Source organism: Oncorhynchus clarkii, chromosome 9 (assembly GCF_045791955.1).
Source record: "Oncorhynchus clarkii lewisi isolate Uvic-CL-2024 chromosome 9, UVic_Ocla_1.0, whole genome shotgun sequence".
NCBI lineage: Eukaryota > Metazoa > Chordata > Actinopteri > Salmoniformes > Salmonidae > Oncorhynchus > Oncorhynchus clarkii.
In genome coordinates, this window is record NC_092155.1 from 37,011,252 (window position 1) to 37,032,230 (window position 20,979).

Below are 20,979 nucleotides of genomic sequence, written 5' to 3' on the forward strand. Positions count from 1 at the left end.
AAAGTTATAAAGCAAAAAAAATGTGGCAAAGCTATTTACTTTTTGTCCTGAATACAATGTGTTGTTAATGTATTGGATTTTCCCCAAACAACACGAGTACCACTCTCCATATTTTCAAGCATAGTGGTGGCGGCATCATGTTATGGGTATGCTTGTAATCGTTAAGGACGGGGGAGTTTCAGGATAAATCAGAATGGAGCTAAGCACAGGTAAAATCCCAGAGGAAGACCTGGTTCAGTCTGCTTTGCACCAGACACTGGGAGATGACTTCACCTTTCAGCAGGACAATAACCTAAAACAAGGCCAAATCTACACTGGAGTTGCTTACCAAGACAGTGATTGTCCCGAATGGCCGAAAATGATAGTCAAGCACTGATCAACAACTAACTTGACAATGATTGAAGAATAAAAAAAAATAAAAATGTGCAAATGTTGGAAACCTCTTAGAGACCCACCCAGAAAGACTCACAGCTCCAATTCCTGCCAAAAGAGATTATAAAATAGAAACAGGGGAGGGGGTGAATACTTATCTAATCATATTTTAATTTTTTTTACAAGTGAGAATTGTTCTTGCACTTTGACATGATTATTTTGTGTTGGCAAAAGGATTGTGAATGCTTTCTGAAGGCACTGTATAAGAGGTTGTCTTTCCATCTCCATGACAGCAGATGGTGGTACAGGGCTGCACAAACAGGATAATGTCCTGCATTGCCACAGTTTGACATCAAGGCTACTTTGGGATTGTGGCACAACACCACCAGTCACACATCAATCAACACATTTGAACGGATAAGGGATTTTATACAAATTTTAATCCAAAAGACAGCCAGTGCTACATGTCATATGTGTACTGCCATACCACTATGCATTACAATGGTGCCCTACACTCAGTGTTCCCCATCACCTAACACAGCAGAAACCCAAAACATTATTGCTGCTGCGTGGAAACTAATAGTGACACTTGTGTTGTATAGTTCATTAGTGGGAATTCACTGAAAATATATTTAAACAATTGCAATCAGGATAATTATGAAGTAGGCTACAACATCTGTGGGATGTGGTGATTTTGTGATCTCATGGTTTGGATATTTGATAACACAATGTACATTTGCTACAGCCAAAGTGGCTTGAATATTCCCCCACTGTCATCACACTGGGAAAAATTAAAATTTGAGATTTATTAGCACAGACCTTGAACTTGTGTCAATCATGCATTACCTCAATGGGAGATAGATGTGTGTGAAAAGATAGGCTGTGAGCATAAATATCAAGTAAGGATTTTTCCCAATGTCCTCAAGGCACACAGTCTTTCTAAACAGTCAGTCCACTCTAAAAAATATGGTGACTATAACTTTGGCTATGGGTGCGTTGGCTAAGAAATCAAACCCAACCAACAATGAAAACAGTCAACTGCAGTCATACAACTTAGAAGTCCAATCAAAACAAAATCAGAGAGTTCAAGGCAACAAAAACCTCACACAACAAATAGAAAATGTATATTGTTGGTGTGAGGTGTGAATAAGTATATGAAATGAATGACAACTAAAGGAAGAAGAAACTAAAGGACATCCAATTAAACAAAGAAAAGTGATGCTTCCTCCATTGTGTAGAGTTAACCAGTGCATAGCAGAAAAATATTATTTGATCCACAGTATAACTGGAGAAGCATTCAATGTTTTCATGGCAGTATCATCTGAAGACCCACAGATAAAGTTAGAAAAACATGTGGCCAATACAGAGGGGAATCAACAATGATAAAACACAGAACAGAGCTGGGTCAAGATACTGGATTAGTTACAGTGCAGTCAGCTTGCAGTGATCAGCAACAACGACAGAAAAACCCAGTACATCACCGAGACGTGACGATAAACATCTGATCTCTATGTGGACAAAAAAGCACATGAACAAAATGGTTCTTTATCTTGAAGGCAAGGTGGGGGAAAAAAAAACATTAAAATGGGGTAAAACGATGAGAATAAAACAACTAAAAAAGAAGTTCAAAAAACTGGAAAAGTAATATTTCTGGAGATTCAAACTTTCACCCTTTAAATAATCCCTGTTTGCCCTATCAGCTCTCTTTCACCGCATGGAAGGGCATGTGCGGTGTAAGTTATTTTGTTTCACAGGCCCGGTGGTTTAGTGGCTGCATTGTTTGCTTTCTTCCTTCTCTTAATCAGCAGCGGATTGGTCGAATCCTCGATGGTCTTGATTTTGATTTGCTCATAGTCCACTCTCATGGTTGCCAGGGCACTTGTCATTTCCTCCTAGTAACAACAATCACACCATTAGCAAATCACATAGAAACAATTATACATAATGTGTAAAGGACCAAGAACATCCAAAGGAGCAAATGTGCAATTATGTAGATAGAAGCAGACCAAAACATTGTATTTTGTACAGTCTATAGTAGGATATTGTTGTTTTTGTGCTCTGCATGCTAGAGGTGTGTGGATCCAAGTTAGATGCAGAAAGAATGCATTCACATCACTGCAGTGCCAGTGCTCACCTTGACCTCCTCCCAGACGTCCTGCTCCTCCTGCAGCACGCGACTGGTGTGGAGAGGGGTCTGAGGGACCTCCATAGACTGCTGTAGGGAGACCAGTTTAGGTTAGCGCTTTGTTTTGGAAAAAGCATTGTGTACATTCAAGGAACATGAATATAGGATCAAATTGGAAATGTGAAAAGTATTCAGCAACTCTAGGGAGGTCAATTATTACAAAAAAACATGTTGTAAAAGAATATCCCGGTCCCATACCGTATGTGGTTTTATGGTTGCCAAGTTACCATTACTGTGAGGCAAGTTTCTTTGGTATGTCAAAGAAGCGAAACAGAGAGGAGTTAGCTTAAGCACAAACAGACTGAACCACCAGGCAAGAAAAGGATGTGATTGCAGCAACATAATATGCTACAACAGCAAATGTGTCGTGTTGACATCACATGGCCAGTTTAGTTTAGTTGACTGAGGAATGTGATTGTCATTAGGACTTCATGCGGTGGTACATATGATTAACTTCATCCATGACGCTTGTATGTTTCTTTTTATTTTATTTATTTATCCGTTATTTTACCAGGTAAGTTGACTGAGAACATGTTCTCATTTACAGCTACGACCTGGGGAATAGTTACAGTTGAGAGGAGGGGGATGAATGAGCCAATTGTAAACTGGGGATTATTAGGTGACCGTGATGGTTTGAGGGCCAGGTTGGGAATTTAGCCAGGACACCGGGGTTAACACCCCTACTCTTACGATAAGTGCCATGGGATCTTTAATGACCTCAGAGAGTCAGGACACCCGTTTAATGTCCCATCTGAAATATGCATTTTTTTAGACCAGAGGAAAGAGTGCCTCCTACTGGCCCTACAACACCACTTCCAGCAGCATCTGGTCTCCCATCCAGGAACTGACCAGGACCAACCCTGCTTAGCTTCAGAAGCAAGCCAGCAGTGGTATGCAGGGTGGTATGCTGCTGGCAATTGTAATGTACAGTGGTGTAAGAATATTTTAGGATAATACACACAACACAGAGGACTAGAAGTCAATAGGAAATTAACGATCAATGGAAATAGTTGATTTTCAATTCAACATCTGGTTAGAATCTGTGTAGGGGTTTCAGTTCTGGATTCATGTGGCAAGATCTCATTGGTCAGAATCGTCCATACATTGAGCCTATAACAGAATAAATTATTTTTTGGCCATTGGCCCAATTTTACGGCAAGGAATTGTAATTGGTCAATCAAAGGCTCGGGTTAAGGGTTATAAATTACCTCTTGTGTCTTTGTTCTGTGGAGAATCATTGAGGACAGGGAAGAATGAACATCGACCATCTACTTCCCAGCATAACATCTATGATTTTCTCCCCCTGATTTGCTTTGGGGGCTGTGTTATTGAAGAATAAGATCAACTGCTAACAGTGGGTATAGAAAGTCACCACCCCCTTTCAAAATGTTCACCTTTTTTTGCCTTACAGCCTGAAATTTAAAACACAAAATGTGACTTTTTCCACCTTTATTTACACACAGTAACCCACAAAATCCAAGTGATTTATGTATTTTTTACTCTGAAAATTAATCACAAGTAAAACAGTCAAATACTCTATTTGGATAAGTGAACACCACCCCCATAGAATTGCAATTGCAAACTTCAGGTATAACCAGATCACAAATCAAGCTAATTGGCTTCTGTGGTCAATTGTAGTGACATTGATTAGTTCAGAATAAAAGGAGTTGTTCATAGAGGACTCCACTGCTTAGTAGTACAATTCAAAGCAAAGAATCCACTATGGGCGGAAAGGTACTTTCAAATTATCTTCGAGATAAAATTGTGGAAAGTCGGGATTGATATAAAAAAAGTCAAAGGCTTTGTCTATCCCTCGGAGCACAGTTAAGACCATTAGTAAGAAGTGGAAGGCGTATGGCACCACCCAGACCCTACATAGTTCAGGCTGACCCTCCAAACTGAATGATCGGGCAAGGAGGAGACTGATCAGAGGCTACCAAGAAGCCAATGGCGACTTTGAAGGAGCTTCAGGTCTTTACAGCAAAGACTGGTCAACGTGTGCGTGCATATGACCACAATATCACAAGCGCTCCACAAATCTGGCCTCTATGGGAGGGTGGCAAGAAAAAAAAACTCCTCAAAAAAAGCCACATCAAGTCTTGTTTGAGCTTTGCCAAAAAGCACATTGTAGATTCTGAGGCCAAGTGGCAAGAGGTGCTGAGGTCAAAACCCAACATCTTTCCACCCAAAGAACCCCATGCCTAGAGTAAAGCTTGGCGGTGGCAACATCCTGTCGATGGGGTGTTTCTCTTCAGCAGGGACTGGAGCACTTGTCAGAATAGAAGGGAAAATCGACAGCACAAAATACCGACAGATTCTTGAGGAAGACCTGCAGCCCTCCGCCAAGAAATTGAATATGGGAAGATGGATCACATTTCAACATGACAAATGGCCTAAAGCACACTGCCAAAGTAACAGTACAGTGGCTGAAGAACAAGAAGGTGAATATCCTTGAGTGGCCTAGACAGAGCACCGACCTAAATCCCATTGAAACTCTGTGGAATGACTCCAAGAGTGTAGTCCGTGAACGGTCACCATGCAATTTGTGTGAGTTTGAACAACTCTACAAGGAAGAATGGGCAAATATTGCACAGCCTACGTGTACAAAGTAAATAGAGGCATATTCAAAAAGAGACTCGTGGCTGTAATTCAAGCAAAAGGTGGTTCCAAGTATTTACTCAGGGGGGTGTTCACGTATCCAAACAGGGTATTTTACTGTATTCAGGTCAATACATTTTCTAGATTTTCCCCCCCACCTCGATATTGTGGGTTACTGTGTAAAAGCCGGAAAAGGTCTGACTTCATGCGTTTTCATTTCAGGCTGTATGTCAACAAAAAGGTGAAGATTTTGAAAGGGAATAATAAAAGTCACCAACAATTTTAAATGTGGTGTAAACCAAATGGTAAGGAATAATTGTTTCCCTCTGCTGCTGTCTTGGTTGGACCAGGCCCCTCTGAAAAATATATGTTTAACTCAATGAGACTAACCTAGATAAATTAAGGTTAAATAAAAATGTAATATGATAACTTTTGAGAATTAAGAAATTCCATTCAGAAAAAAACAACCATTTATTGCACTCTTCTGTTGTCTTCTTGTGGTCTAGTTGCATTGAAAGTTGCTAGTGAATAATCAGTATGCATCTTCATAACAATTGACAACGACTGCATCATGGTCCAACTGCCTGGACTATAGGGATAACAGAAGGGTGCTGTGATTACATTGATCCAGGGGTGGTTCATGAACTCTGTGATGCTCATCCTCTGGGTGGGCTCAGTCTTCAGTAAGTGACGGATCAAATGTTTGGCTGGAGAGAGACAGGAAAACAGTTAGTTAAGCAATTCAGGTAATTACCATCAAAGTCAAGATATTCATTTTGAACCCAGCCAATATACAGTTGAAGTCAGATAATTACATACACTTAGGTTGGAGTCATTAAAACTAGTTTTTCAACCACTCCACAAATTTCTTGTTAAACAATAGTTTTGGCAAGTCGGTTAGGACATCTACTTTGTGCATGACAAGTAATTTTTCCAACAATTGTTTACAGACAGATTATATCACTTATAATTCACTGTATCACAATTCCAGTGGGTCAGAAGTTCATACACACTAAGTTGACTGTGCCTTTATACAGCTTGGAAAATTCCAGAAAATGATGTCATGGCTTCAGAAGCTTCTGATAGGCTAACTGACATCATTTGAGTCAATTGGAGGTGTACCTGTGGATGTATTTCAAGCCCTACCTTCAAACTCTTTGCTTGACATCATGGGAAAATCAAAAGAAATTAGCCAAGACCTCAGAAAAAAATTGGAGACCTCCACAAGTCTGGTTCATCCTTGGGAGCAATTTCCAAATGCCTGAAGTTATCACGTTCATCTGTACAAACAATAGTACGCAAGTATAAACACCATGGGACCACGCAGCCGTCATACCGCTCAGGATGGAGACACGTTCTGTCTCCTAGAGATGAATGTACTTTGGTGCGAAAAGTGCAAATCAATCCTAGAACATCAGCAAAGGACCTTGAGAAGATGTTGGAGGAAGCAGGTACAAAATTATCTATATCCACAGTAATCTATATCCACAGTCTGGAGGAAAAAGGGGGAGGCTTGCAAGCCGAAGAACGCCATCCCAACCGTGAAGCACTAGGGTGGCAGCATCATGTTGAGGGGGTGCTCTGCTGCAGTAGGGACTGGTGCACTTCACAAAATAGGTGGCATCATGAGGTAGGAAAATTATGTGGATATATTGAAGCAATATCTCAAGACATCCGTCAGGAAGTTAAAGCTTGGTCACAAATGGGTCTTCCAAATGGACAATGACCCCAAGCACACTTCCAAAGTTTTGGAAAAATGGCTTAAGAACAACAAAGTCAAGGTATTGGAGTGGCCATCACAAAGATCTGACCTCAATCCTATAGAAAATGTGTGGGTTGAACTGAAAAAGCATGTGCGAGCAAGGAGGCCTACAAACCTGACTGTCAGCAGGAATGGGCCAAAATTCACCCAACTTATTGTGGGAAGCCTGTGGAAGGCTAGCCAAAACGTTTGACCCAAGTTAAACAATTTAAAGGCAATGCTACCAAATACTAATTGAGTGTATGTAAACTTCTGACCCACTGGGAATGTGATGAAAGAAATAAAAGCTGAAATAAATCAATTTCCTTCTATTATTCTGACATTTCACATTCTTAAAATAAAGTGGTGATCTGACCAAAGACAGGGAATTTTTACTAGGAATAAATGTCAGGAATTGTGAAAAACGGAGTTTAAATGTATTTGGCTAAGGTTCATGTAGACTTCCGACTTCAACTGTAAATATCTGTCTTCTCTCTCTCTTACCGTCCTCTGACACGTCAGACCACTCTGGGTTGGGGAACTCGTACTGTCCGTTCCTGATGCGCTTTTTCATCCCAGGGGAGATGGCCAGGCCGTGGTTAGAGTAGAAGGGAGGATATCCACACAGCCTAGGTGGTAGGAGGAGAGGAGAATATATAAGAACCACGTAAGATCGTACATCTTGTACAGCGCAGTTATTGGGAATTGATTCATGCTGTCAAGCTATTTTGTATCACTTACAGGATATACATGATAACACCCAGAGACCACATATCACAGGATTTGTCGTACTTCTCTGGACCAAGAACCTCAGGGGCTGAGATCAAGGAGAGGAAATACAGACTCAAAATACATTGAAGCCTTATATTTTATGAACTTAATAATCAATGCCACTGAAATATTCACTAATAATTATACTAACAGGGTAGGCTGTACTATTAAACCAGTCAGTAAGACTGAGTTGCGTGCCCTTACCAACATAATAGGGGGTGTAGCATGGCGTTGCCAGGGAGTTGAGTGTGGTGATTTCTTTGGCAAACCCAAAATCGGTTAGTTTGAGGAGTGCATCTGGTTTTTTGGAAGTGTACAACAGATTCTCTGGCTGACGGACGAGAAAATAGCATAATTATTTATTGGACTGAACATGTACTCAAAATAAGAGATGTTTAGTGTAATTCTGTTCATTGAATCACCAGAGACTTTACCTTAATGTCTCTATGAGCGATGTCAATGGCATGCAGGTACTGGATAGCTTCTCCTATACTCTTCATGATGTCAGAGGCCTCTAGACGGGGTGGGAGAAAAGAGAAAGACCGAGTTAGAAGCATAACTGAGAGAGTGAACAGAGTTGAAGGGATTAGAGGTCGGCCGACTGATTTTTAAACACCGATACAAATTGGAGGACCGAAATAAGCCAAAACCGGTTAACCCGGACGATTTTACATACATACATACGTGACAATTACAAAAATACTGAATGAACAAAGAAAACTTTATTTTAACTTAATATAATACATAAATAAAATTAATTTAGTCTCAAATAAATAATGAAACATGTTCAATTTGGTTTAAATAATGCAAAAACACCATGTTGGAGAAGAAAGTAAAAGTGCAATATGTGCCTTGTAAAAAATCTAATGTTTAAGTTCCTTGCTCAGAACATGAGAACATATGAAAACTGGTGGTTCCTTTTAACATGAGTCTTCAATATTCCCAGTTAAGTTTTAGGTTGTAGTGCAGAAAGCAGAGCTTGTCTGCATGCTCCACTGTCAGTCTGCTCCTCTGCTTATCATAAAATTATCCCCACCTCACTGAACACTCTCTCGCTTGGGACCGAAGAAGGTGGGGGACAGAGAAACTTCTTTACCAGTGGAGCGAGTGATTGAAGTCTGTACTCATTCTGCTTCCACCACTCCAAAGGCAAGCCACTCTTTCTGTCAATGACAGGCTCTGTGAGGTAACGCTCCAACTCCATTTCAAAACTTCACTGGACTGTCCTATTGACTTCCAACGACTCTAGTGTAGAGGCTGTCCACCAGACGGACTCTTAGCACCTGGATCTGGGTCCTCCTCTTCACTAGTCCCTTCTGCTGTGGCTCTGGGATTTGGTTTCTTAGAAGGTCAGATTTGTTCTTCAGCCACTCTTTTGCTTTCTCTCATGCTGTCCCTGAGGTGAAGGCGAAGCTCTAGTAACGTGGATCCAGGACAGTTGCCAGCACCAGGCACTTGGTCTGCTCGGCCTTGGAGAACCACCTTGTCAGACTGTCCAACATGGTCTTCCGTAAAGTTGATGCCTTGAGTAAAAGAACCCTCCTGCTGCAGCTTCAGCACCAACACACCGGGGATGATCAAATCAAATTTATTTATATAGCCCTTCGTACATCAGCTGATATCTCAAAGTGCTGTACAGAAACCCAGCCTAAAACCCCAAACAGCAAGCAATGCAGGTGTAGAAGGTGGCTAGGAAAAACTCCCTAGAAAGGCCAAAACCTAGGAAGAAACCTAGAGGAACGAGGCTGTGGGGTGGCCAGTCCTCTTCTGGCTGTGCATGCGGCTGCGGCTGCATGCGGCTGTAGAGTTGGAGAGGCACATCTCCAGTGTCACCTCCTCCATAGGTGCCAGAGTCTTAATTAGGTTAGAGACAATGTCCCACTGTGCAGCAGACAAACTGCTGATGTGTCCGTATTCACCTGCATACACATTCAGTGCACGCCTCTGTTCAAACATCCTCTGCAACATGTGTAGTGTTGAGTTCCAGCGAGTTTGAACTTCTTGGATGATGCTGTGTTTGGGAAGGCCAAGCGCTTCCTGAATGACCCTCAGCCTCTGTTTGGCCAGTACAGAGTGGTCAAAGTGAGTTGCACAGCTCTTCAACATGGCAATAATGTCTAGTACAGCTCTGACTGGATAGGCCATCATTGATTACAAGCTGTAGGGAGTGTGCACTGCAGCTGAAAGCTCTGCCAGTCTCATACCTTTCACCATGTTTGCCCCACTGTCCCTGAGGACCAGCACTACACGTTCTGTGTGGATTTCACAGTATTACAACATGGTCAAAAACATCTCTGATGTAGTTTCCTGTGTGTGGTCCAATCGTAGTCTTGACATTCAGCACAACCTGCTTTCTTGTCCAGACATTGTCAATGAAATGTCCAGTAAGGCTCATCAGGGATTCTGTAGTGCCTGACCAGCAGTCAGTTGTGAATGCCATGTGTGGAGCATTCACTGGTGCCACCAGATTCTTCGCAACTCTTTCATGCGTTTTATCTAGCATTCCTGTGGAGGTAAAATCTTTCATCTTTGATCCTGTGCCAGGGTTCAGCAAGAGTAATCAGCCACTGAAAACCAACATCATCTCAAAAATGGCTTCATCCATCTTCTTGGCCCTTGGGTCTTTTGTCTTTTATCTTGCCATTTTGTTTGTTTATTAAAAAGTTGTAATATTGTAGCCTGCGATGTGTCTATCACCTTTTCCTTGTGAAGAATTTGTATTTGCTTTTTTCATCACTGCTTCCTTATGAGCATTTGGATGAGTGTTCTTAAGGTGATTCCAGTTTGGTGGTATTCTTTGACCTACATCTTTCTCACAAATAAGACACATTGCTTTCCCTGGTGCCAATTCAATGTAAAAGTCCCACACTGGTGCTCTGCTTTTCTCTGCCGCCTGTAAAATGAATATAATCGTACACACACACACAGCTCTCTGCAGTGACAAGGATACTGAAGAGTCTGCTTAGGAGATACAAATACTCTCAACTGTTTGAATAATAAAACTATAGTTTAAGTTACCTGTGGATGAATGTTGAAAACAAAAACTAATTTCTATATGCACGAAATCCTATTTTAATAATAATAATAAAAAGAAGAAGAATTGACTAAAATTGTGACTCATAATTCCCATGACACCTTCCAGCAAAATCTGAAAAGCAGTTCCTTCATTCATTTATTCCTTAGGATATTTTTAGATTCACTTCAAATAAGGTCTGTGTTTCTTGTAGGCTTACACCACCTTGCCAATTTGATAACTGTGTAGATATCCATAGGACAAGGTAACTCTGATCAATATTGGCTAAATATAAGCAAAGATATATTTTTTTTGTAGAGTGGAGTTTATGAAAATATGTTGACAAACGTTACCTTATATTTGCGAGATTTACACGAGCATCAACATGCTGAGGTGGTTTAAGCCTACACGAAACACAGACTGTAATTGAAGTAAATCAAGACATTCCCCACAGAAGGGATGAATGGTAAAATAACGAAGGAACCCCTTTCAAGTTCAGCTGCAAGTTACTATAGGAATTATGACGTGTCAACTATTTCTCTCTATACCATTTGTATTTCATATACCTTTGACTATTGGATCTTATAGGCACTTTAGTATTGCCAGCCTATTCTCGGGAGTTGATAGGCTTGAAGTCATAAACAGCGCTGTGCTTCAAGCATTGCTAAGAGCTGCTGGCAAACGCAGTAAAGTGCTGTTTGAATGAATGCTTACGAGCCTGCTGCTGCCTACCACCGTTCAAGCAGACTGCTCTATCAAATCATAGACTTAATTATAATATACTAAAACACACAGAAAAACGAGCCTTTGGTCATTAATATGGTCAAATCCGGAAACTACCATTTAAAAAACAAAATGTATTTTTTCTTTCAGTGTATTACCGAAGCGTTTTGTATTTTATCGAACGGGTGGCAACCGTAAATCTAAATATTGCTGTTAACATTGAAGGTTGTGCAATGTATGTCATAAGTACGTAAAATTCTGGCAAATGAATTACGGTCTTTGTTGGGAAGAAATGGTCTTCACACAGTTCGCAACGAGCCAAGCTGCTGCATATATCCTGACTCTGCTTGCACTGAACACAAGAGAAGTGACACAATTTCACAATTTCACAAGTTAATATTGCCTGCTAACATGAATCTTTTAACTAAATAAGCAGGTTTAAAATAATATATTTATGTGTATTGATTTTAAGAAAAGGTATTGATGTTGATCGTTAGGTACATTAGTGCAACGATTGTGCTTTTTTCACGGATGCTCTTTTGTAAAATCAGCACCCGTTGAGCGAAGTTGAACTAGGCTGTGACTCGATGATAAATTAACAGGCACCGCAGTGATTATATGCAACACAGGACAAGATAGTTCACCTAGTAATTACATCAACCATGTGTAGTTAACTTGTGATTATGTGAAGATTGATAGTTTTTTTATATAGTTAAGTTTAATGCTAGCTAGCAACTTACCTTGGCTCCTTGTAGCCACAAGGTCCTTTTGATGCTGCACTCGCAAAACAGGTGGTCAGCCTGCATGGATTGCAATTTAATCAGCGTCCAAAAAGGCAGATTACCGATTGTTAAGAAAACTTGAAAATCAGCCCTAGTTAATCGGTCGACCTCTAGAAGGGATACATTATTCATATGGTGAGAAATTAGAGAAAATATTTTTTATTACTAGGGCAGTGGGGGTCATGAAATTTTGGCAGCCGGTGATTGTCAAGCAAATAACTGCTCGTCTCACGGTAACTGACCGTTAATTAACATATACATTTAGCATCTACTGGCTTCCATGCATAGCCTACAAGCCACTGATTAAGACCTTTGGAACATCTACCTTTTAAAAAGTCTAATAAAGCCATGTAATATAGCCTACACAATCACAATCAATCCGTTCTTTATTTTAGACAGGTCTAAAGAAACATGATATGAAAAAAATTGTATATTTCTGATTAACAGAATAGCATACTCCTGAGTTGTCCTTATGTTAGGCCCTGATCTGCCTATGCCATATGGCTGTGGGCAACAGTAGTTCATGTAGCAGATATTTGCCTAGAACACATAGATGAATACAATGAGGGAGTGCACTCATGCAGCTATTCTGTGTTGAGTGGTTAACAAAGAAATAGGTACTCCTATATTCTTAATGTAGAGTTATTTACGTAATTTGAGTTGGGCTACAGTTGAAGTCGGAAGTTTACATACACCTTAACCAAATACGTTTAAACTCAGTTTTTCACAATTCCTGACATTTAATCCCAGTAAAAATTCCCTGTTTTAGGTCAATTAGGATCACCACTTTATTTTTAGAATATGAAATGCCTGAATAATAGTAGAGATAATTATTTATTTCAGCTTTTATTTCTTTCATCACATTCCCAGTGGGTCAGAGGTTTACATACACTCAATTAGTATTTGGTAGCATTGCCTTTAAATTGTTTAACTTGGGTCAAATGTTTTGGCTAGCCTTCCACAGGCTTCCCACAATAAATTGGGTGAATTCCTCCTGACAGAGCTGGTGTAACTGAGTCAGGTTTGTAGGCCTCCTTGCTCGCACAGACTTTTCCAGTTCTGCCCACAAATGTTCTATATTATTGAGGTCAGGGCTTTGTGATGGCCCCTCCAATACCTTGACTTTGTTTTCCTTAAGCGATTTTGCCACAACTTTGGAAGTATGCTTGGGGTCATTGTCCATTTGGAAGACCCATTCGCGACCAAGCTTTAATTTCCTGACTGATGTCTTGAGATGTTGCTTCAATATACACACATAATTTTCCTACCTCATGATGCCATCTATTTTGTGAAGTGCACCAGTCCCTCCTGCAGCAAAACACCCCACAACATGATGCTGCCACCCCCGTGCTTCATGGATGGGATGGTGTTCTTCGGCTTGCAAGTCTCCTCCTTTTTCCTCCAAACATAATGACGGTCATTATGGCCAAACAGTTCTGTTTTTGTTTCATCAGACCAGAGGACATTTCTCCAAAAAGTACGGTCTTTGTGCGGTTGCAAACCGTAGTCTGGCTTTTTCATGGCAGTTTTGGAGCAGTGGCTTCTTCCTTGCTGTGTGGCCTTTCAGGTTATGTCGATATAGGACTTGTTTTACTGTGGATATAGATACTTTTGAAGATACTTGTTGTTCTGGGATTGATTTGCACTTTTCACACCAAAGGTCGTTCATCTCTAGGACACAGAACGCGTCTCCTTCCTGAGCGGTATGACGGCTGCGTGGTCCCATGGTGTTTATACTTGTGTACTATTGTTTGTATAGATGAACGTGGTACCTTACGGCATTTGGAAATTGCTCCCAAGGATGAACCAGACTTGTGGAGGTCTTTTCTGAGGTCTTGGCTGATTTATTTTTTATTTTTCCCATGATGTCAAGCAAAGAGGCACTGAGTTTGAATGTAGGCCTTGAAATACATCCACATGTACACCTCCAATCGACTCAAATTAAGTCAATTAGCCTATCAGAAGCTTCTAAAGCCATTACATAATTTTCTTGAATTTTCCACGCTGATTAAAGGCACAGTCAACTTAGTGCATGTAAACTTCTGGAATTGTGATACGGTGAATTATAAATGAAATAATCTGTCTGTAAACAATTGTTGGAAAAATTACTTGTGTTATGCACAAAGTAGATGTTCTAACCAACTTGCCAAAACTATAGTTTAACAAGAAATTTGTGGAGTGGGTGAAAAACAAGTTTTAATGACTCCAACCTAAGTGTATGTAAACTTCCGACTTCAACTGCATGTTTTGATTTTTAATACATTCTAAGGCTGCATGAAAGGCATGAGCTCTGCTGTTTTTTTGTGAAGGCTGTACACACTTCATCTGTCTCTCATTCACAATATGACAAGCACTTGATAATGCCTCGAATTTCCCAGCTACATTGTAATGCCCCCTAAAAGAATCCATGGCCCTTGTGCTGAATATAATAATTATAATGCCCTTCTCCCTGCTGAGTGCCGAAGCACAGCTCACTCACATGGCTCTACGTCATGTGATCAAGTCTTTCTCACAGGCTACAAGTGAAGACAGACACATTGGGGACGCATCCTTATCCAATTCCGAGGTGCATATTAAAGATATTGGAAGAACTATCCATATTTACTTTGTCTGCCAACAAGATGAGTAGGCCTAACAAACAGCAAAAGCAATAGCCTATGTCAATCTACTATCCCCCATAGTTCGAAGGTTGACCTACCCCATTCTTTGCGAGAAATAAATATTCCAAACATAGTCTGGGACAGCTGTGAGATGCAATAGATCCCAAATTAATACAACCACTAGCATCAAAAAACCTGTTTTAAGCAATGAACCTAACTCAACAGATGAGAATGTTTAGCTTAAAATGTTGATCAACTATTAGGCTATACGAGCGAATGTTCCATTAGCAGGAAAACACCATTCTCAAAAGTGCATGTAATGCTTTTATTATAAAAAGGTGCATGTTTATGGTGAAAATGAATCTTCCCCAAACTTGAAATTCACGCACTGTGTATGCATGTCTGTCAGGCTCTACACCTGATGTAAAGCAGATTAATGTGTTTCATTTAAATAAGTTATTTGCCCACTTTAGTTGTTATACAAACCTTACCAGAACATATAGGCCTATGGGCTAGGCTACATTAGGTGTGCGACTATGATTTGGAAAAAGTCACAAAAAAGCATGCATCTAGGCATCATTCACAAGTGTTAGGCTAATATTGTCACCCATCACACTATTCTTGATTTAAGTTTGTCTTTCCATATCCTAAATAATACGTGTGAAATGTGTTTTGATTTAGAATGGACCATTATCCTGCACCTGTCTCGAAACAGGGGCAGCGGAAAAAAATATGTCATCCAGGATTGGGTAGGATTGGGTAATCAGTTACAGTTACAGTTACGAGATACCTGTCCAAAATTGTAAAAAAAAAAAAAATCACGTTTGGATAACCGAAACTCAGTAATCTGATTACATTCAGTTACTTTTAGATTACTTTCCCCTTAAGAGTCATTAGAAGACAAAAATGTTACCAATTGAACGACATCTATTGCAGGATAAATAAATCAATGTTAAAGTTTACATAGCTGGCCATATATGGATGTTACATTTTACTTTATGGGTTGGTTATGTAGGCTTCTACTAACCCATCGCTTTCTGCTACATATAATTACAATAATATACAGTGCCTTGCGAAAGTATTCTGCCCCCTTGAACTTTGCGACCTTTTGCCACATTTCAGGCTTCAAACATAAAGATATAAAACTGTATTTTTTTGTGGAGAATCAACAACAAGTGGGACACAATCATGAAGTGGAACGACATTTATTGGATATTTCAAACTTTTTTAACAAATCAAAAACTGAAAAATTGGGCGTGCAAAATTATTCACCCCCTTTACTTTCAGTGCAGCAAACTCTCTCCAGAAGTTCAGTGAGGATCTCTGAATGATCCAATGTTGACCTAAATGACTAATGATGATAAATACAATCCACCTGTGTGTAATCAAGTCTCCGTATAAATGCACCTGCACTGTGATAGTCTCAGAGGTCCGTGATTCTTCACAAAAAAATACAGTTTTATATCTTTATGTTTGAAGCCTGAAATGTGGCAAAAGGTCGCAAAGTTCAAGGGGGCCGAATACTTTCGCAAGGCACTGTATATAATTTATGTAAATATAATTGAATTGAGTCCAAAAATGGATGTAGCAACTACAGATTGTCCCTTTAAGTCTATCAAAAGTCTGCAAATTAGGCCTATTGATAAATATTTTCCTTATTTGCATGAATTATTTTATTCCATAGGCTGGGATCTGCTGTTGCAAGAGCACATTTTCCACTGGTTTCAAAAACAATGATTGATAGGCAGCTTAAACTTCTTGAATTCAACCATTATTGAGTTCAAATACACATTGAAATTTGTGAACAGCCATCCACACAACAACCACAATCCGTAGGGCACAAATAGCTAAATGAGAGCACAGCAGTGGGATTCACATCAATGCGCTACGTAGATATCAATAATAAGTGATATCCGTATCGCCGTAGACTTCACCACTGCTGTCATCCTTGCCTACAAGCTATTTTTAAAGTTGGGTAATCTTTGGATGGCGACAGACATAGCTTGGACTGTAGCCTACACATTTGGCATGTCATCATAGTAGACTCACTCAGGTGGAACAAACTTAACAACTTGCACCTTTTACAATGCTTATTAGAGAAGTGTCAAATATTTTCTTACGCAAACATCCTTTCTGAATTTAAAAGTAATCCTCGATGTAATTCTCTAGTTTTTCAAAAGTATCTGTAATCTGATGACAATATTTTAGCTGGTAAAGGATTAGTTACCGGTTTTTCGTAATCCCTTACATATAACAGCATGTAATCCGTTACTTCCCAACCCTGGTGTCACCTATGCGCTTAAATAGCGAATGGAGGACGCTTTTCCTGTGGTGCCAGCCAGGTAGGCTATACTTCTGTTGTAAAGAGAAGCAATGTGCTTAATATTTGGAAGGTTATGAAATAAATATAATAGGTAGAGTCTATATAAAGCTGATGGGATCCTCTTTTTAATAGAGGTCATCATTGCTTTCTACCGCAATTGCATAGCTATTGAAATGTTGCACAACATGAGCTCATGGGCTCTCATGAAGTGTTTGATTAGATTTGAGATCACATTTGCATTGATGTCAGAGTGATTATAGGGACGATAGAGTGCTGAGGACCAGGCAGTTAGCAAGTTTGGTAGGCTACTAATGACCATCAGTAGCATCAGAGCTTGGAGAAGCCCAACTACCGTGACTAAACGGTCACATGGAATTTGACTGTCATGACTCGTTACCGCCGGTGTGGCGGTAATACGGTCCCCGTAACAGCCCTACTCATTACCTCTTTCTGTGAATGCCTGGTTCCCCCGGTCTTGAATATGGCTGAATAGCTCACCTCCATCCATACTGAAATGGAGAGAGAAAACACTGAATAACATAGGCTAAATGTGTGTGTGTGTGTGTGTGTGTGCGTGTGTGTCAGTCACCCACCACTCCATGACGATGAGCAGGCACTTCCTGCCTTGGTAGAGGTTTTCATAGACGTCCATGATGCGTACAATGTGAGAGCAGGGCGACGCCCTCCAGTGGAGCTCTACCTCCCGACGAGCCTTTGCACAATCCTGCAGAATCTGGAGAGAGGGGACGGAGTAGATGAGAAGAGTAAGGAGGGAATCAGAGGCTAAATCAGATCTTCATGGCTTCCTTTCCTCCTCTCCTTACCACCATTAAAATCAAATCAAACTTTGTCACATACACAGAATACAACAAGTTAAGACTACCGTGAAATGCTTACTTACAAGCCCTAAAAGTGCAGTTCAAGAAGATTACCACTGATATCAAAGATAACAGGTTTAAATAAGTGAAAGAAATATGATGGAAGAGTGAGAGACAATTACCAGCATGAGCAGGGGCGGTCAATGAGGCAAGGTTATGGTAAACCACACAGAGCTGAGCTGCTGACTAACATGTCTTTCAAAAGGTTACGTCTAGATGTCTCCCCAACGTGTCTAGTGCAGCCTACTTTCCCTGCTATTGACAGTACATCAGGCCAGGGGTCTCAAACATGCAGTGTCTAACTTGTCATTGTTTCTGAATTAGAAAAACAATGTAGAAGATTTTCCATCCTCAGTTCACTCCAAGTTCAGAGGCCTCCAACCACAATGGAGCAAAAGCCATCCAGAGGTAGTCACTTCCCAGATTTTGACATTCAGATCTGATTACGGCAGTCTCAGACACATCATAATACAATTTCCCTCCTTCCCAGATGGAACAAGTCTAATGGAACCTAATGACATTACTAATCAATTTGAGAGTTCAAGAACAATACCACACAAAAGACCAAGCTGGTTGAAAAGGTAAAGGCTTAACCCTTGGCCTGCCTGACGTGTGGCCAGTAAGCAAACACACATTGACAATCAATCCACCAATGGTGGCCTTCCGCATCCGGAGTGGAAGGTGCCGAGCTACAGCGGTGTTTGTGAGACCATGAGGCATCCCGAAAATCTGTAGGGTTCGAACAGTTTGGCCCAAGATCTACACTGGAAAGATGAGACTCATGAATGTGATGGTGTTCTCAGTGTCAAGGGAGTCGTCTGAAGTCGGTACAGCCAATCAATCTGCCCACTTCTGTCTGTAGCATCCGAACAGTTTAGGCTACACACTAATATGACCCCTCTATGGAAAGGTGAGACTCGGGAAAACGTACAAATAATAAACTCTGCAAAAAAAGAAACATCCTCTCACTGTCAACTGCGTTTATTTTCAACAAACTAATCATGTGTAAATATTTACATGAAAATAACAAGATTCAACAGACAAACTGAACAAGTTCCACAGGCATGTAACTAACAGAAATGGAATAATGTGTCAAAATCAAAAGAAACAGCATCTGGTGTGGCCACCATCTGCATTAAGTACTAGAGTGCATTTCCTCCTCATGAACTGCACCAGATTTGCCAGTTCTTGCTGTGAGAAGTTACCCCACTCTTCCACCAAGGAACCTGCAAGTTCCTGAACATTTCTGGGGGGAATGGCCCAAGCCCTCACCCTCCATCCAACAGGTCCCATAAGTGCTCAAAGAGAACCGGGCTCTTCGCTGGTCATGGCAGAACACTGACATTCCTGTCGTGCAGGAAATCACGCAAAGAATGAGCAGTATGGCTGGTGGCATTGTCATGCTGGAGGGTCACGTCAGGATAAGCCTGCAGGAAGGGTACCACATGAGGGATGAGGATATCTTCTCTGTAACGCACAGCGTTGAGATTCCCTGCAATGACAACAAGCTCAGTCCGATGATGCTGTGACACACCGCCCCAGACAATGACAGACTCTCCACCTCCAAATCGATCCCGCTCCAGAGTACATGCCTCGGTGTAATGCTCATTACTTTTACAATAAACACGAGTCCGACAATCATCCCTGGTGAGACAAAACTGCAACTCGTCAGACAAAAGCACTTTTTGCCAGTCCTGTCTGGTCCAGCGACGGTGAGTTTGTGCCCATAGGCGACGTTGTTTCCGGTGATGTCTGGTGAGGACCTGCCTAACAACAGGCCTACAAGCCCTCAGTCTAGCCTCTCTCAGCCTATTGCAGAAAGTCTGAGCACTGAAAGAGGGATTGTGCGTTCCTGGTGTAACTCGGGCAGTTGATGTTGCCATCCAGTACCTGTACCTGAGATGTTCCGATACTGTGCAGGTGTTGTTACACGTGGTCTGCCACTGCGATCAGATGTCCGTCCCGTCTCCCTGTAGCGCTGTCTTAGGCGTCTCACGTTCACAAAGATGAGCAGGGACCATGGGCATCTTTCTTTTGGTGTTTTTCAGAGTGAGTAGAAAGGCCTCTTTAGTGTTCTAAGTTTTTATAACTGTGACCTTAATTGTCTACCGTCTGTTAGCTGTTAGTGTCTTAACAACCGTTCCAAGGTGCATGTTCATTAATTGTTTATGGTTCATTGAGCAAGCATGGGAAACAGTGTTTAAATCCTTTACAAGATCTGTGAATTTATTTAGGTTTTTAAGAATTATCTTTGGTCCCGAAAAATATATATTTTTAAGAATTTGGACATGGTCCCGAAAAAGGAACGTTTTTTTTTGTTGCAGAGTTTATATTATATACACATACAGTACCTTTCGAAAAAAAAGCAAAGCCATTTTATTGTCCATTAAAATAACATAAAATTTATCAGAATTCCAGCAGACATTGCTATTGTTGTAAATGACTATTGTAGCTGAAAATGGCAGATTTTTTATGGAATTTCTACATAGGCCCATTATCAGAAACCATCACTCGTGTTCTAATGGCGCATTGTGTTTGCAAATCCAAGTTTATAATTTTAAAAGGCTAATTAGAAAACCATTTTGCAATTATGTTAGCACAGCTGAAAACTGTTGTCCTGATTAAATAAGCAATACAACTGGCCTTCTTTAGACTTGTTGAGTATCTGGAGCATCAGCATTTGTGGGTTTGATTATAGGCTCAAAATGGCCAGAAACAAAGACCTTTCTTCTGAAACTCGTCAGTCGATTCTTCTGCTGAGAAATGAATGCTATTCCATGCGAGAAATTGCCAAGAAACTTAAATTCTCGTACAACGCTGTGTACTACTCCCTTCACAGAACAGCACAGACTGGCTCTAACCAGAATAGAAAGAGGAGTGGGAGGCCCCAGTGCACAACTGAGCAAGAGGACAAGTACATTAGAGTGACTAGTTTGAGAAACAGACGCCTCACAAGTCCTCAACTGGCAGCTTTCTTAAATAAATGTCACCAG

At 40.7% G+C, this 20,979-nt stretch overlaps 1 protein-coding gene across 1 annotated transcript in view; it reads right to left on the reverse strand.

Annotated features, from left to right (window-relative positions):
• Positions 1-790: 790 nt before the first annotated feature.
• LOC139416239 (MAP kinase-activated protein kinase 2-like) overlaps positions 791-20,979 on the reverse strand; it is a 41,650-nt gene continuing 21,461 nt past the window's right edge. Inside the window, exons 2-10 of the mRNA XM_071164670.1 lie at positions 17,702-17,841; positions 17,553-17,617; positions 8,102-8,181; positions 7,872-7,998; positions 7,638-7,713; positions 7,401-7,525; positions 5,777-5,862; positions 2,507-2,587; positions 791-2,264 (exon numbers count right to left, since the gene is read on the reverse strand). Coding sequence (XP_071020771.1) covers positions 2,121-2,264; positions 2,507-2,587; positions 5,777-5,862; positions 7,401-7,525; positions 7,638-7,713; positions 7,872-7,998; positions 8,102-8,181; positions 17,553-17,617; positions 17,702-17,841 — 924 coding nt within the window. The 3' untranslated portion in view covers positions 791-2,120. The remainder of the gene's footprint in view (positions 2,265-2,506; positions 2,588-5,776; positions 5,863-7,400; positions 7,526-7,637; positions 7,714-7,871; positions 7,999-8,101; positions 8,182-17,552; positions 17,618-17,701; positions 17,842-20,979) is intronic.